This window comes from Canis lupus, chromosome 24, assembly GCF_003254725.2.
Source record: "Canis lupus dingo isolate Sandy chromosome 24, ASM325472v2, whole genome shotgun sequence".
Classification (NCBI taxonomy): Eukaryota; Metazoa; Chordata; class Mammalia; order Carnivora; family Canidae; genus Canis; species Canis lupus.
In genome coordinates, this window is record NC_064266.1 from 39,491,315 (window position 1) to 39,509,728 (window position 18,414).

General features: G+C 45.0%; 1 protein-coding gene across 3 annotated transcripts in view; it reads right to left on the reverse strand.

Annotated features, from left to right (window-relative positions):
- ZNF217 (zinc finger protein 217) overlaps positions 1-18,414 on the reverse strand; it is a 35,079-nt gene that overhangs the window by 4,641 nt on the left and 12,024 nt on the right. For all 3 annotated transcript variants that reach the window (XM_049100285.1, XM_049100286.1, XM_049100284.1), the window contains 3 exons: positions 7,347-9,115; positions 3,980-4,096; positions 1,564-3,024 (listed from right to left, as the gene is read on the reverse strand). In XM_049100285.1, the coding sequence (XP_048956242.1) occupies positions 1,564-3,024; positions 3,980-4,096; positions 7,347-8,739 (2,971 nt within the window). In that variant the 5' untranslated portion in view covers positions 8,740-9,115. The remainder of the gene's footprint in view (positions 1-1,563; positions 3,025-3,979; positions 4,097-7,346; positions 9,116-18,414) is intronic.

Sequence of the window (18,414 nt, forward strand, 5' to 3'; positions counted from 1 at the left end):
CAATTCCTGACTGGTAATGTGATCAGAACACACCAGTTGCATTCATGTTGCAAAGTTACAAGTAAAATGTTTTTAAGTGCCCTGAGGACATGTGCTAGCACAAAATTGTAAGTCACTAAAGCTAAAACAGATCTAAGTACTATGCTGTCACTAATAAGAACTATAAAGTTAAGATCCAGGGTTTAGGCACAGAAAAAAAAAAAGCCCCAAAAAATGGTAGCATAAAATATTTTAAACTTATATACACCATAAACCAAAACTGTGGGGAAGAGGAGAAAAAATACTTTTCTCAGAAAAGGATTTTTATGGGGCACCTGGCTGGCTCATTTGGTGGAATGAGCAATTCTCAATCTCAGGGCTGTGAGTTCAAGCCCCATGTTGGGTGTAGATTACTTAAAAATAAATCTTTAAAAAGTAAAAAAGGATTTTGCTTCTAACACAGAGCCCAGACTCTTCAATTAAAGGCAAAGTTTTGACACCTATCCGTTTTAAGAGCTGGTAGGGAGAAAAATAGGCTGCTTTAATCAAAAGGCTGCAAAAATTAATATTTCATCACAATTTTTATGAAATTCACTGGAGTGTGTGAAAGCAATTGTTTTTTAATTTGCTATCCCTACCCGATCAAATGGCATCAAGCTATCCTTGATAAGAGTATTGTCACCACACAGAACCCTTAATTTGAAATTAATACAAACTGAGAGGCTTAAAATGGATTTCTCCTTGGGGCTGCACAAACCAGCAAGACTTATATCTGACAAAGGAAGTGGTTTAATCAAGTTTGCCAAGTGGGCCAGGTCCCCAGGACACTCTGATCTACCTCTTTATGTGCACAGGTACGCACCATGCACCCCTAAGGGACCGCGGCCAGGAGGAAGCTGGGGTTTTGAAAACATTTCCATGGGGAGAACTCCAAAGTAAATCCACGACTTAAACAATCTATCCATTTAGGGGAAAGGAGTGCCTTTTACGATGCACTTGGCGTTTAACAAATGCTAAATAAGGCAGCAAGAGCCGAAAATCCTAGTTATCAAAACCATTCAGAAGCCATGCACTGGGGTTCGTAGGCTTTCTGTCCCTGGTGTGCGGAGAGCGCCTGCCCCTGGGAGCTCACTGGGTGGCGCACCTGCCCATGGGGGCTCACCGGGTGGCGCACCTGCCCCTGGTGGTTCACCGGGTGGCGCACCTGCTCCTGGGGGCTCACCGGGTGGTGCACCGGCTCGTGGGGGCTCACTGGCTTGTGCACCTGCTCCTGGGGGCTCACCGGGTGGCGCACCTGCCCCTGGTGGTTCACCGGGTGGCGCACCTGCTCCTGGGGGCTCACCGGGTGGTGCACCGGCTCCTGGGGGCTCACTGGCTTGTGCACCTGCTCCTGGGGGCTCACCGGGTGGTGCACCTGCTCCTGGGGGCTCACCGGGTGGCGCACCTGCTCCTGGGGGCTCACGGGTGATACACCTGCCCGCGAGGACCCGATCGCCCCAAACTTGGAGGAGGACCAGAAGCCGAGGTCCGGCTCGGGGAGCAGGGAACCCGCACAGCACGCCCCCGCCCCGGCCCCGGGCTCACCTTCCGCCGCGGGCCCGCAGAAGAGCGGCGCGGGTGTGGCGCGGGCCTTGGGCGGCAGCGCGGCAGGCGGCGGGCACACGCACTCGGCGGGCAGCAGCGCGGGCAGGCCGCGCACCACCTGGTACTTGGGCAGCTCCAGCGCGCGGCGGAAGGCGGGCGCGGGCGGCTCGGCGTCGGGCCGCGGCCGCTTGGCCAGGGGCTCCCCGGGCTCGGCGGGGCGGCCGCTCGGGGGGTCGCGGCCCCGCGGGGCCCAGGGGCGCTCGGCGCAGCCGTTGGCGGCGGCGCTGGCGGGGGGCGCCCGGGGCCTGGCGTCGGGCCTGCGGCCGCGCTCCACGTGCACGGGCTCTGCAGGCCGGGCGGCCCCCGGCGCCCCCCCGGGCCGCGGCGCCTTCAGGTTGCTGGGCGCTAAAGTGCTGGGGTCGAGGCCCGGCGGCGGGGGCCTGGCGGGCGCGGCGGGGCCCGGCTTCCCGCGGTCGCGGTCGCGGTCACGGTCGCGGTCGCGGTCGCGGTCGGCGGGCGCGGCCTTGGCGGGCTGCGCGGGGGCGGGCGCGGGCGCGGGGGCGGGCCGGGCCCGGGGCCGGGGGCAGTGCGCCAGCGGGGCCACGTCCTTGCCCAGCAGCGCGGGCGGGCAGCCGGTGCGCCGACTGCGCAGCGCCGACTTGCTCCGGCAGTTTTTGTGGATGTCGGGGTTGTACTTATGCTCCAGTCTCTGGTGCATCATCAGAACCTCCGGATAAAAGGTCTTGAAGGTACAAAACGGGCAGGTGATCCCTGGGATTAAACTCTTGCTCAGAGAGATGGCCGGGCAGCCGTGAAGAGCCCCGAGGGACAGGTTCAGGGGCTTCTCCTGACAGTCCGCGCCGGGCAGGTGCCTGCCGTCGGCCGCCGTCCCCGCCGGCTGCTCCCGGGCGCCCGGATCCGCGCCGAGGACCGCGCCGTGGGCTGCACCGAGGGCCGCGCCGTGGGCCGCACCGAGGGCCGCGCCGCCGTCCGCACGCGCAGGGACCCCCGCCTCTGTTCTACCCGCGGGCTCCGCGGCCTGGGGGTCGCCCGGCGGTCTCTTCTGTAACGCGTCCAAATACGCAGGGGCAGGAGTTTTGCCTATTTTATCAGTACTGTCATCAGTTGCATGTTTGTTGAAATCCTGAGTATCTTTGTGTACTGGCGAGAGGACAGTGCTGCCCAGAACATTCGGAAACGTAGAGGCCATCCCCTTAAACTGCTTCGAAGGTGGGCTGCCTTTAACATCTTTGGCACCATCAAAAAATCTTTTCAAATTTTTGGTTTGCGCACTGTCGGCGGCTAGTAGTGCATCTTCCATCTCCTGGTTTTTCCCATCGTTCTTGACTTCCGAGGCAAGATCGATCTGTTTGTCCTTATGATGTCTCTCCAAGTGATACCGCAGAGAGGTCTTCTGGGCTGCAGCATAGTCACAGAATTCACATTTGTACGGTTTTTCACCTAAAACGAGAAACGTCACCGTGTCACACAAGTTCTTGAGCAACATCGAAATAGACCTTTGGAAACCAGAATCATCTGCCAAGAGAGAATATAGGGTCTTTCCTTTTCCTGTCTCTCTCTGTAATCTTCATATTCAGGATCTTTCACCAGTTGCTGCTCGCTTTTTATCAAGAAATGTGACAAGTCTTTAATTAAAAAAAAAAAAAAAATAGGACAGCCCAGATGGCTCAGCAGTTTAGCATCATCACCTTCAGCCCAGGGGGTGATCCTGGAGACTCGGGATTGAGTCCTGGGTCAGGCTCTCTGCATGGAGCTTGCTTCGCCCTCTGCCTGTGTCTCTGCCTCTCTCTGTGTATCTCTCATAAATAAATAAAATATTTTTAAAAAATAAAAAATAAGATAAATTTTAAAAATGAAAAATAAAAAAATAGCACATTTTAAACTTATTTGACCTTCATAATAGCTCTATGAAACAGAATATCATTATCCTACTTTTACAGCTAGGAACACAGAGGCACAGAAAGGTGAAGTAACTTCCCTGAAGGTACACAGCTGGGAAGTGGATGAGATGCAGTTCAAGCCCACCCAGCTTCCTGAACCACTACATTACAGCCACTTCGGCCATCTAAATACTAAATATATGCTTGTTGCATTCTAGATCGTAACAATAAAACAATAACACACACACACACACACACACAAGCTGTGGCATTAAAAAAATATTGAAGAGGTTTTAATAAGATGAGACAGTAGTCAGAAACCAAACAAGAAACTATCTTTCAAACAGAAGAGTTCAAGTACAAGGACACTAACAGACTTAAAAGGACAGCTGCCCTCAACATACTACACACTTTTAAAACTATTCCAAGGGTCTAACAAGATAAAAAGTCAAGGCACAAAACTCCACATCAGAATTCTTTGAATACGAATTAAGAAAATCTAGGAAGTTCCTTACCTGTATGCGTTCTGAGATGAATATTGAGGTAATAATTTGAACGGAAAAACTTCCCACAATAACTACATTCTCTTGAGGATGTAAGATGCTTTATTTTTCCTCCATCATCATTTTTATCTTAAAGTAGAAACAAAAATATTTACGTAAGAAGACAGCTCAAGGACACCAGGAAGACAAGCTTACTTGGGGGACCCTGGATGGGAAGATTTTTAGGAAGGCATAAAACTTTTTGTATTAGTGTTGGGGTACATCAGAAAGGACAGGAACACACCAAATGCTGTTTTGGGGGTTGCTTGATGTTTTCTGAAGCTTTTTATGACACATGCGCCCTGTTTTTTGGGTTTTGTTTTTGTTTTCTGAGTACAGAAGAATTTGGTGTCACCAATTCGGTTCCTCCTTTGTTGCCTCCATCACAGGGAAGATCATTTCACAGCCTGACATGCTTGGGCAACTTTCTGATCTCCCGACATGTCTGCAGCAGGCAGGATCTGGCACAGTGAGGCTGGACCTACAGACACTGGCTGGAATAACCAGCTTCTTCTGAGTAAGTGATTTAGAAAACAGAGCCAGTATAAATTGCCAGTTTTCCCAACCACTAGGGAAAAGAAGTGCATCTTGAGATCAGGCCAGCTACCACTAGAGGGTAGCAAGCACAACTTAATCTTTAAAAGAAAAAAAAGGTTTGGCGTTGGGTCAAAAAAAAAAAAAAGTAAGTTTGTGGAAATTTAGCACATTTCAGAAAACAAATTTCATCATTCGTGAGCATTCACGTGGGCAAAACTGTATCTGCGATCAGTCAAGATCTGTCCCCAAATGACAATGGGCTACACTTTATACTTCAATCTCTGCAATGGCCAGGACGCCGTATCTCTGCTGCAACAGCGTCAAGGTCTACTGGGAACACTCATTAAAAGATGATTATACCTCAATACCAGCCCTCCAAAAGACAGTTATGTTCGCTGCAGGTAAGCTACTCGCTCCCATAAAAAAGAACGTTAAAGCTCTAGAGAAACCTCCTCTTACTCAGGATTGAATTACGTGCACTACCATGAGGGCAAGAGAAGTGAGATCATCTCTCAGAAACTGGCCCTAACTAAACTGGCTTTTTTGTCTTGAAAACTGTTAACTCCACTAAAAAAGCCTCTTTTCCCTGCTCCTTGCTCATTCTGCATTTCAAGATTACATATACCTGGTTTACAGATTCTAAAAAACAGCCTATAAGCCACCCATGGGCAGCCTCCTGTTCAACAGACAGAGGACTGTATGATCCCCTCACCCTCAACTCCCCTGAGGAAAACCTCTAGATACCTCCAAACATACTAAAACAGCAGAGACAACCAGTGATTACCAAGACTTAAAAGATAATCACATGCAACAACCACTATTAAACTTACCATAAAGTTGAACAAACATAAATACAAAATAAAATATACCTAGTTTGCCTTTTGTCTTCTTTAAAGTAAATCTAATAGAAAGCCCGGTTGATAGAAAGTAACAGCAAGATAAATCTAGACCTCCACACCATAAAATAAATTTGGGAAAACCAATTCTCTAAACACAGAAGGCCCAGCTTTGTCTTACAATCACACCCAACTAGCTGAGTTTGAACCTTACTGCAATTTCCTACTCCCAAGTATGTGTCAGGATTTATGGTAGGTTACATCACATCCAAAAAAGTTAGGAAATCCATCTATTTTAACAGAAAGGACACAAAATGACCACATACACCTGGTTCCTCCTCCTTTAGCATCACCTCTGATTTTTACAGTGCTAGTTCTTCAAGGACTGCAAACTTTTTACCAGTAGGCTGTTGAAATTCACCTTGCAAGGTAGAAATCAGGGGTCGATGAACCAACTTTGCAAACAGGGAAATCAGGGCGAAGAAAGGTGAAGCAACATGTAATGGGGCCACAAAACAACACAGTGGTAGAACCAGACTGCAGGCAAGTCGTGGCGCTCCCAGCTATTACCAGGCGTTCTAGCCGCCTGCGACCGAGATTTCCACCAGAAGCTTCTGCCCACACCACCTACTGGCAGAACAAGACCCATCATTTCACTTCTTTCAGGGCGCCGGGGCAGCGCCGGGACCAGTCATCCCCCCGTTACCGCATGCCCCCGAACAGGACGCACACTACCAGGACCCCCTGTGAAGACGAAGCCTGTGCTCAAGGCCTTTCTATGACGTCATGAAGACATCATAATGTCATTTTCTAGATCTCTGAAGACTGTAATATTCTAAGTGCTAGGTTCCCTGTGTCCCCTGAAACTCAAACCATTCTAAATACTCAATGTGCACATCGTGTGCTTGGAAAAAGAACCGGGCGCGGGCTTGGAGGATGAAGAGGCCAGCGTATCATCTGGTCCGATTCATCCTGGGGCTCGCTCACAGGTTCTCACAAGCCAGCCGCACACCAGCAGGTTACAGGGAAAGAAGACAGCAGCGTGTGCTTAAACCAAAGACCACGTTTGTGAATGGCAACGTCCCTGCAAGACTAACTCATGTTCCCATCATTCGGTTGTTGAAGATGCAGGGGCTCTTTTAACGGTCTTCGAGTAGCAGAGTCCTTTACTTAAACAAATTATAATTAAATGGATTGAAGCAGCACCAGGTTAAGTGCTGCTGGGCGAGGCGTGAAGCACAGGTGAGCTCCTCCGCCTTGGATAAGAAGAGGTCAGTGAGCCTCCAGCAATGGCTTCTGTTTCCTCCAAGAGCCATTAGTACCTGAGAAATCTGAGCAAGTGACATTTCTTTTAAACCATCTTTGGGGTGTTCACATTCCCTTTACACACAAATGGTCTTAGTTCCTGAACTGCTAACAATCACTAGCACACCAGACAGAGGAGGACAGGGTACCTAGGTAGCACCGCACAGTTTCTCTAAAGGTGCTGGTAATTATTCCAGCACCTTCTGCGGCCACTAGAACATCGTCTGGAATAAGTGTATGAGAGCTGGGTCTTGGAGGACAGGGAATTTGGTTGCACGAAAGGAGAACCTGTTTTTATAGATAAGATCTGGTGTGCCACGAAACTTCAGCGAAGCCCAGGGTCTCCCAACCTTGAGGCCATGGACGCCAGTGTGGGGTCGCCCCGTGCACAGTAGGATGTTGAGCAGCACCCTGGCCTCCACCCCCTGGCCTCCAGCAGCCTGCGTACTAACACAGCTATGACAACCAAAGATCTCTCTAGATGCTACCAGATTCCACAGGGGGCCACACTGCCCCAGGTCGGAAGCCCTGTGTAAGGGAAGACGCCTGTCCTCTGTTGGCAAAACATAAAACACCACGGGTTTTCAGAGGCGGAAGAAACCCTGAGGACAGTCGAGGCCCTGAGAGGTGAAGGGACCTGTTACACAACAGAGCACACTTACCCAAATGGAGCCCTTCCGGAAGTCCATCCTCAGATCCATCTTCAGAACCACCTTCTCGGTCGACGGCTCCATGCTCATCCAGCGTGGTGGGGAGGTCCGGAGAACACGTCCGAGGCTGCCTCCCATCGACGGACATGGTGGGCGACCCGGCGTCGGCCCTCCGGTCCTTCTTGTGCACTCGCGAGTGCAGCACCAGCTGGTGGTAGGTGCGGAAGGCTTTGCCGCATTCCGAGCAGTGGGTCGGCTTCTCTTTGTGACCCGACAGCTTCGGGTCCGCTTCCGCAGAAGGCACTTCACCATTGGAGGGTCTGGGCTTCTCTTTATCTTGGGAGAAGCCCGCACAACCGCTCTTACTGGTCTTGGACTTGCCAGAACCTTCGGAATGGTTTTTACTCGCGTTCCAAATTTCTACGAGCTCCTCTTTTTCCGAACACGAGTCATCGTTGTCAGTACTTCCTTCTTGCCCTGGCTGCTCCTTCACTTCCCGGCACACGGCCACTTTTCCTTTGGTGGCCAACTGCCAGGCCTGGTAGGTGGTGAACGGATCGAGCTGAGGTATCCATTTTGTGGGCTTCTTGACGGTTTCGGGGTGAGATGTGGGTCTCAAGTTTAAAAACTGCAGGAGCTCTTGCCCCGGGGCTGGCATGCCCCCCTGCTGACAGTCTGTTTGTGTACTGCTGGCACCGGAAGCCGTCTCTTTGCTGTGCATCTTCCTGTGATCGATTAGACTTTCCTTATTTGGAAAGAGGAAGCCACAAACCATGCAGATTTTGTAAGGAGAGGAGATGCTCTCGGCCGCGTGCTCCTGCACCACCTCGTTGATGGTTACCGGGCTCTCCGAGCCTTGCTGCAGTTTGCTCTTGGCTCCAGATTTGCCAGTGTGTGTCCGCATATGATTTTTAAGAAACCACGGCTCCTTGAATCTTCTTCCGCACACATTACACCCGTAGGTGAAGGAGTCCTTATGCTTCTTCATGTGGATCTCGACGTCGAAAGCAACTCTGAATGTCTGCCCACATACTTCACAGCTGAATTCTTCATTTTCTTTGCAATTCTTGTCCTTGGGAGGTTCTGTTCTTACTTGACTTTTATCAAGAGGACTAAGATACTCTGCTTCAACGCGCAGAACTGCTGGCTCACAGAGGATAGGCCGATGTTGCATTAAGACGTGTTTATTAAGGTCTTCTGAATGTGTGAAGGTCTGATTGCAAAACATACAGTCCAAGGGCATATATCCTTCTATCTGGATGATACTTTTCTCCTGCGTAGCTCTGAAAGGAACAGCGGTGGTCCCTTTTATTGACACGGCATCATCTAGCTCCATCTGGTTGCCCAGGGAATTGCCAATAACTTCTGGTCCATCCATATACACTAACAGGGATTGAGTGGGCATGTTTCCTGGCACTTTAGGATTGTATATAAAATAAGAATCCGGTGGAGGAATTTCTGGAATTGGAATAAGGCCACTTGTAAGACTTGTCACTCACACCCCCAGCAGCCCTGGGACTTAAAACTAGAACAAATATTTGTTATAAAAGTTCAAAAGAAAGTATATATTCCTGTAGCTTCTTATCTTCAGAAGTCTTAGGAAGCTCGGTGACAGAGCCTCTCACTGGTTCTTTCCACAAACAAGGCAGACAGACTCCCCAATGCTTTGATTCAAATATGAGTCAGCACAAAGCATTAATTCTCTTTGTCTCCACTGAGTGAGTGATTCAATTGAGCAAGAAGTCAATCCCAGCAACCTGGAGACAAGGGATTTCCAAAACCTAGAGGGGGAAAGAAAAACAGAAATAGTTAGCTGCAGCCAGAGAAAAGAGAAGCCTGGTGTGGACAAATCACAGCTGGCCTGCTCGTAGCAGAGGAGGCGCCTAGGTCATCTGCTCCACTGTTAACTAACACAGTGCATCCTGTTAAACATGCTCGTTAATTAAATCATTAGCATTTTATCCAATCAGTATACTTATCAAATCGCTAGATTTTCATCCAGTTAAGAAACTTAGCCCGTGGTCCTTTAATGATTTAAATCTAAAATGTAAAGATTCAGGACAGAAACTGTTAAATTCAGCCAAATACATTCTGAATGCCACTACAATGCACACGTGTAGCCTTATAAACAGGCTCCACTAATCTAGAGAGTATGCCAACTGTGAAAAATGACAATTACAGCACTTTAAGTAAAAATATAAAAGCCAGAACTTCACACTGTCTTATATACAGTCGAGAAACACAAATGCCTAAATGCACCCTCGAAGCTTACACAGGCACTGGGGCCAACAACATACACACACATGAAGCTTTCCTAAAATCCACATACAAAAACTACAGAACACCTTAGAATGATGCTCATCTTGGTCAAGAGAAACCCCCATCATTGTGGTTCACAGAATATTCTATTCCTCAACCCACTGCCCAAAGCCCGAGTTGCTTTTAACAACTTTTCTGCCTTCTGCAGGCGTTAGGGTAGGGCTTCCTTGTCTACACAATAAATAAGGAAATACATACACAAAGCTACTTTGTGAATATACACTTGAAAATAAAACCCTCCACACGGCCAGTTCAACGTGGTCCTCCCATTTTTAACCCACCTTTCACATTCTGCACTGGCCAGGTGAAAAAAAAAAAAAATGGATTCGTTGAATAAATTCAGCTCTGCAGGCTCAGGTTTAGAAGCTAATTGTCATTCTTGAAGAAGAATTAATCTCCAAAACCCCATACCACCCACCCCCCACCTTTCTGGCAGGCACAGAATTGGTTTTAAATAGTCTCAACTACTTTAGCTGAGGTCTGTTAATTCTACCCAACAAAAAGAGTTGCAAACTACTCCCACCACCTTCAACTTTACTTTCTTCTCTCCACTTCCTCAAAGAGCAAGGGCCTGCAGGCTCACAGAAGACAAGGAAACATTTCTTCCCCCTTCTTTACATTCGTAATAAAAGAAAACTCTCAGGCCCCTTGCTATCTTTAGTTTTGAATAAACCAGATCTTTAAGATGAAGCTTTTCTAAATAAGACTGCAGAACAAAGATTAGAGTCAAGAAAGAACATACAGAAGTGTTTTATCTTAATTTCTTAGTTATAATCACAATGGAGGATAAAACACAGGGGGTGGCTACCAGAGTGTTATTAACAGAACACTCCAGAGACCTGAGTTCTAGTTCTGGCTAAGTCCCAGCGTTCAGGCTATCACCACCACATACCCCATTTTTATCTACTTGATGTAGACGGTTAAATGACAGGATCATCCTCAAGAGTTCTAAATTTCTATGGTTAGGGGGATAGATCTTCATTTATGGATAGACCTACTCAAAAGAATACTTAATGCTATCCTAAATCAAGATATTAAATGATATTTGAAAATGTAACTGATAATTTAGGGTCCTATGCAGTCATTTATTCATTCAGCAAATATTTACTGATTGCGAGCATACCGGGTAATATTTTTAATTGAAGAAATTATCAGTACATATTCTAGAAAAGCAGCTCTCAAACTCAGACAACATTGTTTTCACCAGCCAACAGATATATGAAAAACCAACAACTCAATGAATTCTACACCAACTAGAATAGATTAATTTCAATTTGAATAAAGGCTGTCCTCTATGAGGTCCTATTTTTTTGGTTGCAAAACAGCTTTTTAAAAAATGAAAAGAGTGGCAACAGCAAGCAGTAAAGTCTTTTTAATCCCCTAATTTACCAAAACCAAAGTCAGTCCTCCATGTCAGACCTCAACATGAACTGGCTGGTTTTTTAAAGAAATGTTACTACTCTGTGATATTTTAAACTGGGAGGAACTCCAGTTTTCTACAGGTAATCTTTCCCAAAAAGACACCAATCCTAAACTCACTCCTTGAATGAGGAACATGATGTGGGTACATCCTTATTATTTCTCACCCAGGGTAATGGCAAATAACTGGAAATGCCTGTCTTCGAAAAATAGTTTAGCTTCAATTTTTATCTGAGATGTTCAAATGTCTGGGTTAAGGAAGTCATCATCAGCTTCTAATACAAGACCTGAAGGATTAGTAAGGAGGCACAGTGCAAAATAAATAAATAAATAAAATCTTAGCAGAAAGAAGAGCTTCAGTTTTGCTGGGGGTGGGGGGAAGGACAGAGGTCCAGAGATGAGGGGAAGGATGTCCACCTAGTATGGTCAGATGGAGAAGACCACTCTCCCAGGCAAAAAACCCAAGTACTTCTTCCTCCAGGGAAGCTTCTGGCACAGATTCTGATAATCATTAACTGTACCCAACTGTCCTAAGCACTGGACTATCTTGGGTCATAGCCATCCTTACTACTCACCCAGGATATGAAAACCCTGGGCCATTTCTTTGAAGATCCTAGGAAGAGAGAGACCCTGTCCAGCTTGTTCCCTGCTGTCCCCCCATGCCTAAAAGGAGTCTCTGGCCCAGGGTCAGGTCCTCAACCAACACCTAGTGAATAAATGAACAAACACTACATCGTCAGTCCAGGTGTGGAATCAGTACTGCACATCTCTAGCCATGGTCACCAACCATAACTGATCTGGTATTAAAATTAACTCGAAGGCTCGTCAGAACATCGACAAGGCTGGCTCTCTGTGGCTGCCATCTAATATATACCATTCTCTGCCATTTCCAGGGTGTAATTAAAAAAAAAAAAAAAAAGAATCTATTTAATCATACCATGAAGGTGACCAGCACAGAGCAAAACTGTGTCATCTGGTCTGAAAACTACTCTCCCTTTACTGACCCACCAGAACAGAAATGCAGGACAAGCTGGGGAAATCTCTGATAGCAAATGCCTTCAACTCTTGACTTAGAAACTGAATGCAGACTAAGCACTTCCTTAACCTATAAACCAATTATCTACAGCACTTAAAACCAATCTGCTAACAAAATCTAAAATCTTTAGTGACTGCAATAATAAAGACTTTCATACTAACAAAACTCACCAAAAAATAGACATTCTAATCTAATTACTGTTCATAACAGCCATTCCGGTGGAGTGAAGTGAGCACCCCCAAGGCCTTCCCTGAACCGGCGGCGCTCCAGGTGGGGCACACAGAAGCCAAGGACACACCAAGGCCCTGCTGGCAGAGGAAGTTGTCTGTCTTCACAAAGAACTGGAGGAAGGAGGAGGAGATCATAATGCAACCCTACAATCTGAATGCTTTTAGTCGGCAGAAAGTGAGCATTCAGGACATACTAGGCTAACTGCAAGCAGTTGGCAAAAATGTTTTTCAACGTTGAAAAAAATGCTCTTAAACAAAATGCTCTTAAACCTTTAGTCGGGTAAATGACAGCCCTTAACCTTCAACCATTCGCCCCAAGGCACCTGAGGCAAGAGGTTATCGGGTATCACCTCATTTTCTGAGACAATACTAGGGCTCACTTTCGTATTATGATTACTTAAAGACTTCAAAAAAATTTACAACAACATAATCTTTGGGGGAAAAAGTAGGAACCATATTGCTGTAACCACCTGGAATAGAAGTCTAATGCTCTTTAGGCCAGGTCTCCTGTCGGTTTTTTTTGTTTGTTTGTTTTCCTTTTCAAAGCAGATCCGCATTTGAGAGTAAAGCTCCCATGAATTCGGCCACTACCTCTAGATTTTGAAATTCGCAAATATTACACAGTATACGACGCTTCATGAAAAACACAGCAATTTGTGCTTCAGCACAACACATTAGAAGTAAACGCCACCTTGGTGACAACTGTTGCAACTCAGGAGTAGTTCCTTATAGCCAAGTGTGCTCACACTGTTAACCTTTAGTGACCGCACAGCCTCTACTTCAGTGGAACAGGTTATCTTACATTTTTTTATATGGAATATTTATTACCCTATTATGGAGCAACAGGAACTCAAAGTCCTCAAAAACTGTCAAAACATATAAATATTCTATTTATAGCCAAGTAATTTGCAGTATTCCTGCAAACCTACTTTTTCCCTCCGAGTCACTTAAGTGTCCAAATAAATGATCATTAAAATATTTAGCCCAAACAAACTGCTGGTCTCCGGCCAATTCATTTGTACCCTTTAAACAGCAAAATTATCTCCAAGATCTGGTCAGGAAACTTACAGTTTTTTCTATAAATGTTCCTTCTGTAGGTCACACATACTGTTTCTTGTCTTAATCCGACCAGTGAAGAGAACTGCACATAGGAAGCCACAGTGGCAATCCAAACCTGTAACTTTAAATCCTTTAACACTATTTCAAGGAAATCACCAAGGTCACACCCATGAGCTAAATGGTCAACCCAACTTTCCTAACATAGCCGTGGAAAGATGTTGAAAAGTGAAAGAAAAAGATTAAAATATTCAGAAGTTTACGTTCAACATCACAATCTAAACTATTCAAAAGCAAATGACTCTTCAAAGGCAAAGCCCGGGGACAGATCCAGATCCTGAACACTGTTAAGTGTTCAGTCCCAAATACGATTAGAGACCAAAGTACCATAGAAAAATATAACCGTATTAGTATATTTGAGCCTCAACACTAACAACTCTGATTCATTCCAAAGCAATTAAGGTCAGTTAAAGGATCCTAATGTGAACACGAAGCACCACATATTAGTTTTAGTTTCAGTATTATCGATATTCACAGATACTGTGGTCTGTGAACCGGCTCTTAAAAATTCCAGCCTGACCGGAAAAAGAGAACTCTAAGGGAAATGAATAAAAAAATAATTTTCTTTAAAAGCAAGATTAAGCACTGTTATGGGTCAGGTTCCACTATTGCTACTTAACCAGTACTACCTTCAATACTTTGAAAAGATTTTAGACAGGACTGACACCAGAAAGAAGATTTCGACAAACTAAAACAGTAAACTCTTCTATCTTTACCTGTATTCTTTCGCTCCCCACAAGGAAAACACCCTGTGTATGCACACACACGCAGCTAACTGGAGATACAGATAAAATAACTATAGCCATCATACTACACCAATACCCTACACACCTACACTTCTTTTTCAACAAGGCCAAATGGTGAGTGTTCTTAATTATACCCAATTTAACTAACCCGATTAAATATAAACATGGGCACTGCCTTTTAAGGCATGAGCTCTTTCTTTAGCAACATTTAAATAATCCCCTCCCTATCTCTGTTGAGTAAATACTAAAGTTGTATGTCTGGCTCTTCTAAGTCACCTGTTTGCTTTCAAAATTAAGGGGGGGAAAAAAAACTCCTCTTTCAATTAATACATATAATCACTGTTGAGTCGATTTATATATTTATATACTGAACTAAAAACAAAGCTTATCCGCAGAGTTAAAAAAAAAAAAAAAACGCAAACACACTTCTTCTGGCATAACTGAACTGTTCTGAAAAGTTACCTTGATTTTGACACAGGTAGGAAAAATAACAACACGTAGTTCTCCTAATGCTGATGCAAGAACAAGATGGATCTGGACTCTCAATCACCAGTCCATAGAACTGTATTTTAAAATTCAAGAGGTTTCCTGACACACTAGAAACTAATGAACAGCAATACACAAACCACTGCGGAACCCATTACAAAACGGGCATCTGACTCCAGGGTGGGTAGAGGCTCTTCTGTACCAAGTGAAGGAATGTGGAGGTCAAAGAGAACTTAGGTGAAGCCTTCAAGAACAAAAGCTAAGGAATTTGAGCGAATTCTTCTCATTTAACTTACCCAGCTGTCTTCTCAGGTTTAGTAATTTTATTTCTCAACTTTATCATAAAATTACCAAACTGGCCCCTAATTTCCAGTAACTCAGTTATGTAGTTACCCGGGGCAGGAAGTAATGGGGATGTTAAGAACAGTCAGTCAACAAATGTTCAAATGTAAAGTCGTTAATGAGCATTCCAATGTTCAGCATAAAAGGGTAGCTTGTGGTGGCAGCTGGATGACAGGGGCTGCCCCACTGTTTATTTGGAAGATAGCTTTATACAGGAATTGAGCTTGCTCATCACAAACGGCAGATTTTAGGAAAGGATGGTCCCTGTCCCACTTCCTCAAAATCAGATTTCTATCTGCTCTCATGGTCTCAATTCAAAATCCTGTGCCCCACACACCACTGGCAAATTTGCCTAACTAGATGATCGGCTAGAGAAAAATAATCCAGATCACCGTCTTCCTTAAAAAGCCAACAAACTTAGTAAGTTTTTTTACACTGCCCTCCAAGGGAGGCCATTTGGTTATAACGATCAAGCTTCCCTCTCCCAAATTTCAGAAATTTCCTGCTGTCTTTGTGTCAATCCTTCTTTCTTCCACGTGCATCTACACCGGTTAACACCCCTCCCCCTACAAAATCTGGAAATGAGGTGTACAGATCGACATCCCACCACAGACTCAGGCGTAGTCTACATGCTGTAACTAAACCTTTCACTATTTAAAGCGTTTCATGTGATTGGGACGAGATTTCTTTAGTTTCTGCTGGGTAGCTGTCCTGTAAACAAACACCTTCCAGGTTTTTCTTTCTAACACCTCAGTTAACGTGGAAACTGTTCTGTATGTTCCAGAGGTAGTCGTTTAAATTAAAATCTCATTACACTTTATTTTATTCTAGTGGAATAGTCCTCAGCTTATACAATGCTCTCAGATTTCTCGTTCCTACTGTACAACTCTAAAGCCTGAAAATATATAGCCATTGTTCAGGACTTTGGCTTCAACTTTCCAATTCATTTACTAAACATACTGCTACGGGGTTAAACTCAAATAGGAAATTAGCAATGAACCATTTAAAATAAGTCATCCCCAACAACCTCAAAAACCCTTACACACAGGCCACACTGGCATATGTGAGATGGAACACTCTCAACTGAAATTGTCTTTGAGCAAATGGAAACAAAGCTTCACGTGAAACATAAAAAAGGTCCAATCATTTACAATCCTACAAGCGTCAGAAAGAAGTATCTTTTTTTTTTTCCCTTCAAGTAGAGATAGTAGACAGTCAAGAGTCATTAAAACTACTCCAAAGTTCTTATCCACCAAGATCATGTTTGTGACAACTGTGAGAAAAGAATGTGATTTTATAAAGTGGGAAAACAGCACATCTTTTGGGACCCCTGAGGCTCTAATCAAGCGTCTCAGAATTAAGAGTGCTCCAGGGTTGGGAAAAGGCAGCCCTGCTGTGGCAAAAACATGCCATTTCATCATAAATGTTGTTAAAAGAGAGAAAAGTGATTATCTGAGATGAGGAGAGAGGGACTCCGTCGTTGCCAGGCCATTATATTCTTTAATGATTTCATCAGTTTGTAAGTGACTTGATGATGAAGTCTTATTTTCTGATTTCCTCTTTAAAGGTCCACTGGAAGGGAACCAGGGGCTGCTATTCCTCCCAGAAGTTCCTCTGCCAAAAATGGAGGCTTACAAAGAGAATGCAAATCTACCTCCACCTTAAAAGTAAAGGCAAAGTCAAACCCTCCTCCTTCCTCCCTCCTCTTCCCCTCAACTACCTGGGAAAAAAAAAAAAAAAAAAAAAAACGGCAAGCTTTATCTAAATAGATTCTTCAAGGTGAGGGGGAGCAGTATTTTCTACAAATTTTATCAAAGTGGTGTATTAGTTCCTTTTTTTGATTAGGAAGTGAAAGGGAATAATATGAACCCAAGACAACTGCTAAACTTCGATCTTACAAGTTATTAAAAACAGCAAAGGTCAAACTGCAAAGTGTTAGACGGTGCTGTGAAGATAAAAGGACTGAATGAAGTTGGACACTAAAGAAAAGTATGTGTCCTTCACCTGGAAAAGTCATAATCCTCCCCCACTTCCTCCTCCAGCGTGCAAACCTGTGTGGAGTCTAAAGGAGCAGCTTTCCTCTTCATACCAAATAATTAAGATTCCAAACAATCAGATTATTAGCCCTATTCCAACAAACAAGCCAAATAAATTGTAAACTTGTGCTGTAGCTACTGACAACAGGGTTTTTAAATAAGTCTCTCTGCCTCTTGAATTTAATACTTATATAACTGATGAAAAAAAATGGCAGCAATTTGGGGTGGGAGGGGTTTGACTTCACTAAAACACCAGGATTAAACACACACACACACACACACACACACACTCTACTATAGTCTTTGGGATACTGAACAAAAAACAGTATCTAAAATAAACATGACTTCTCAGAAAAAGTCATCTACCATTAAGGACACACCTTAAAAGTTCTTAGCACACATTAACTAAGCAAGCACAAGCTAGTGGTCGGACTGCTGTATTTTTCAGACAAAAAGCAATTAGATTATTACTCTGCACTTGTCACTGCAGACACCACAGGCTTTTTAGAAACTCTACGGATTATTCATTCCCAAAGTATTATAAAACTTAGTATTTTAAGTCTTATTTGATATCAATCAAGGCATCCATCCATGGGGGAGGGGGCGGGGAAGAGTACAGTAAAAAGAACATTTTTAAATGTACTCCTTAACACATACAAAAGAGAAGGTGCAAGGCCTCCCAAGACCCCTACCTAGTCGCCAGGCCTGGCCGGCAGCTGTCGTTACCCTGCCTTTTCTTTTGTTGAGCTTAATCTCATGTCAACTCATTCAACCAACTCAAAAGCGATGAAGACATAATTGAATCAACCTGAACTAAATCAGACCTAGGCTTCTTAAAACATACAGCTTAATGGTTCCAAACGATCCAGAAAGCTGGGAAACCAGCTAGCATGTAGCATGTAGTGGTCACTACTACGGGACCCCCAAACTGGCCAGAGGACCACTGCAACAGCCCTTTGCGTGTGATACACATTTAGGAATGTTTGTGCCAATGCTTCGAGCCCTATAGGCTGATTCAGAAAGATAAATTGAGGCTCAAGGAATTTCAAAGAGGAACACACCAAAGGCCTTAAACTCTAAAGTGACTATTCTCTTCCTGGGAGGTGGGGGGGGGGGGGGGTGTGGAGGAGAGAGACAAAAATAAAATAAAACTTTCTACTAGTCCCAAGTGTGAGCAGACTACTGGGGTCCCAGAAGTGGCCACTGGTGGCTCTTTCCTGTTCCTGTAACTAAACCTTTAGGAGAAGTCCCCGCCTGCCCACCCCTCCCCACCCCCATCCCACCCGCCCAAGAATGCGGCTTCCCGTCCTCGGTGGCCCTTCCCTGAATCCCAAAAATGTGGGTTCTAGC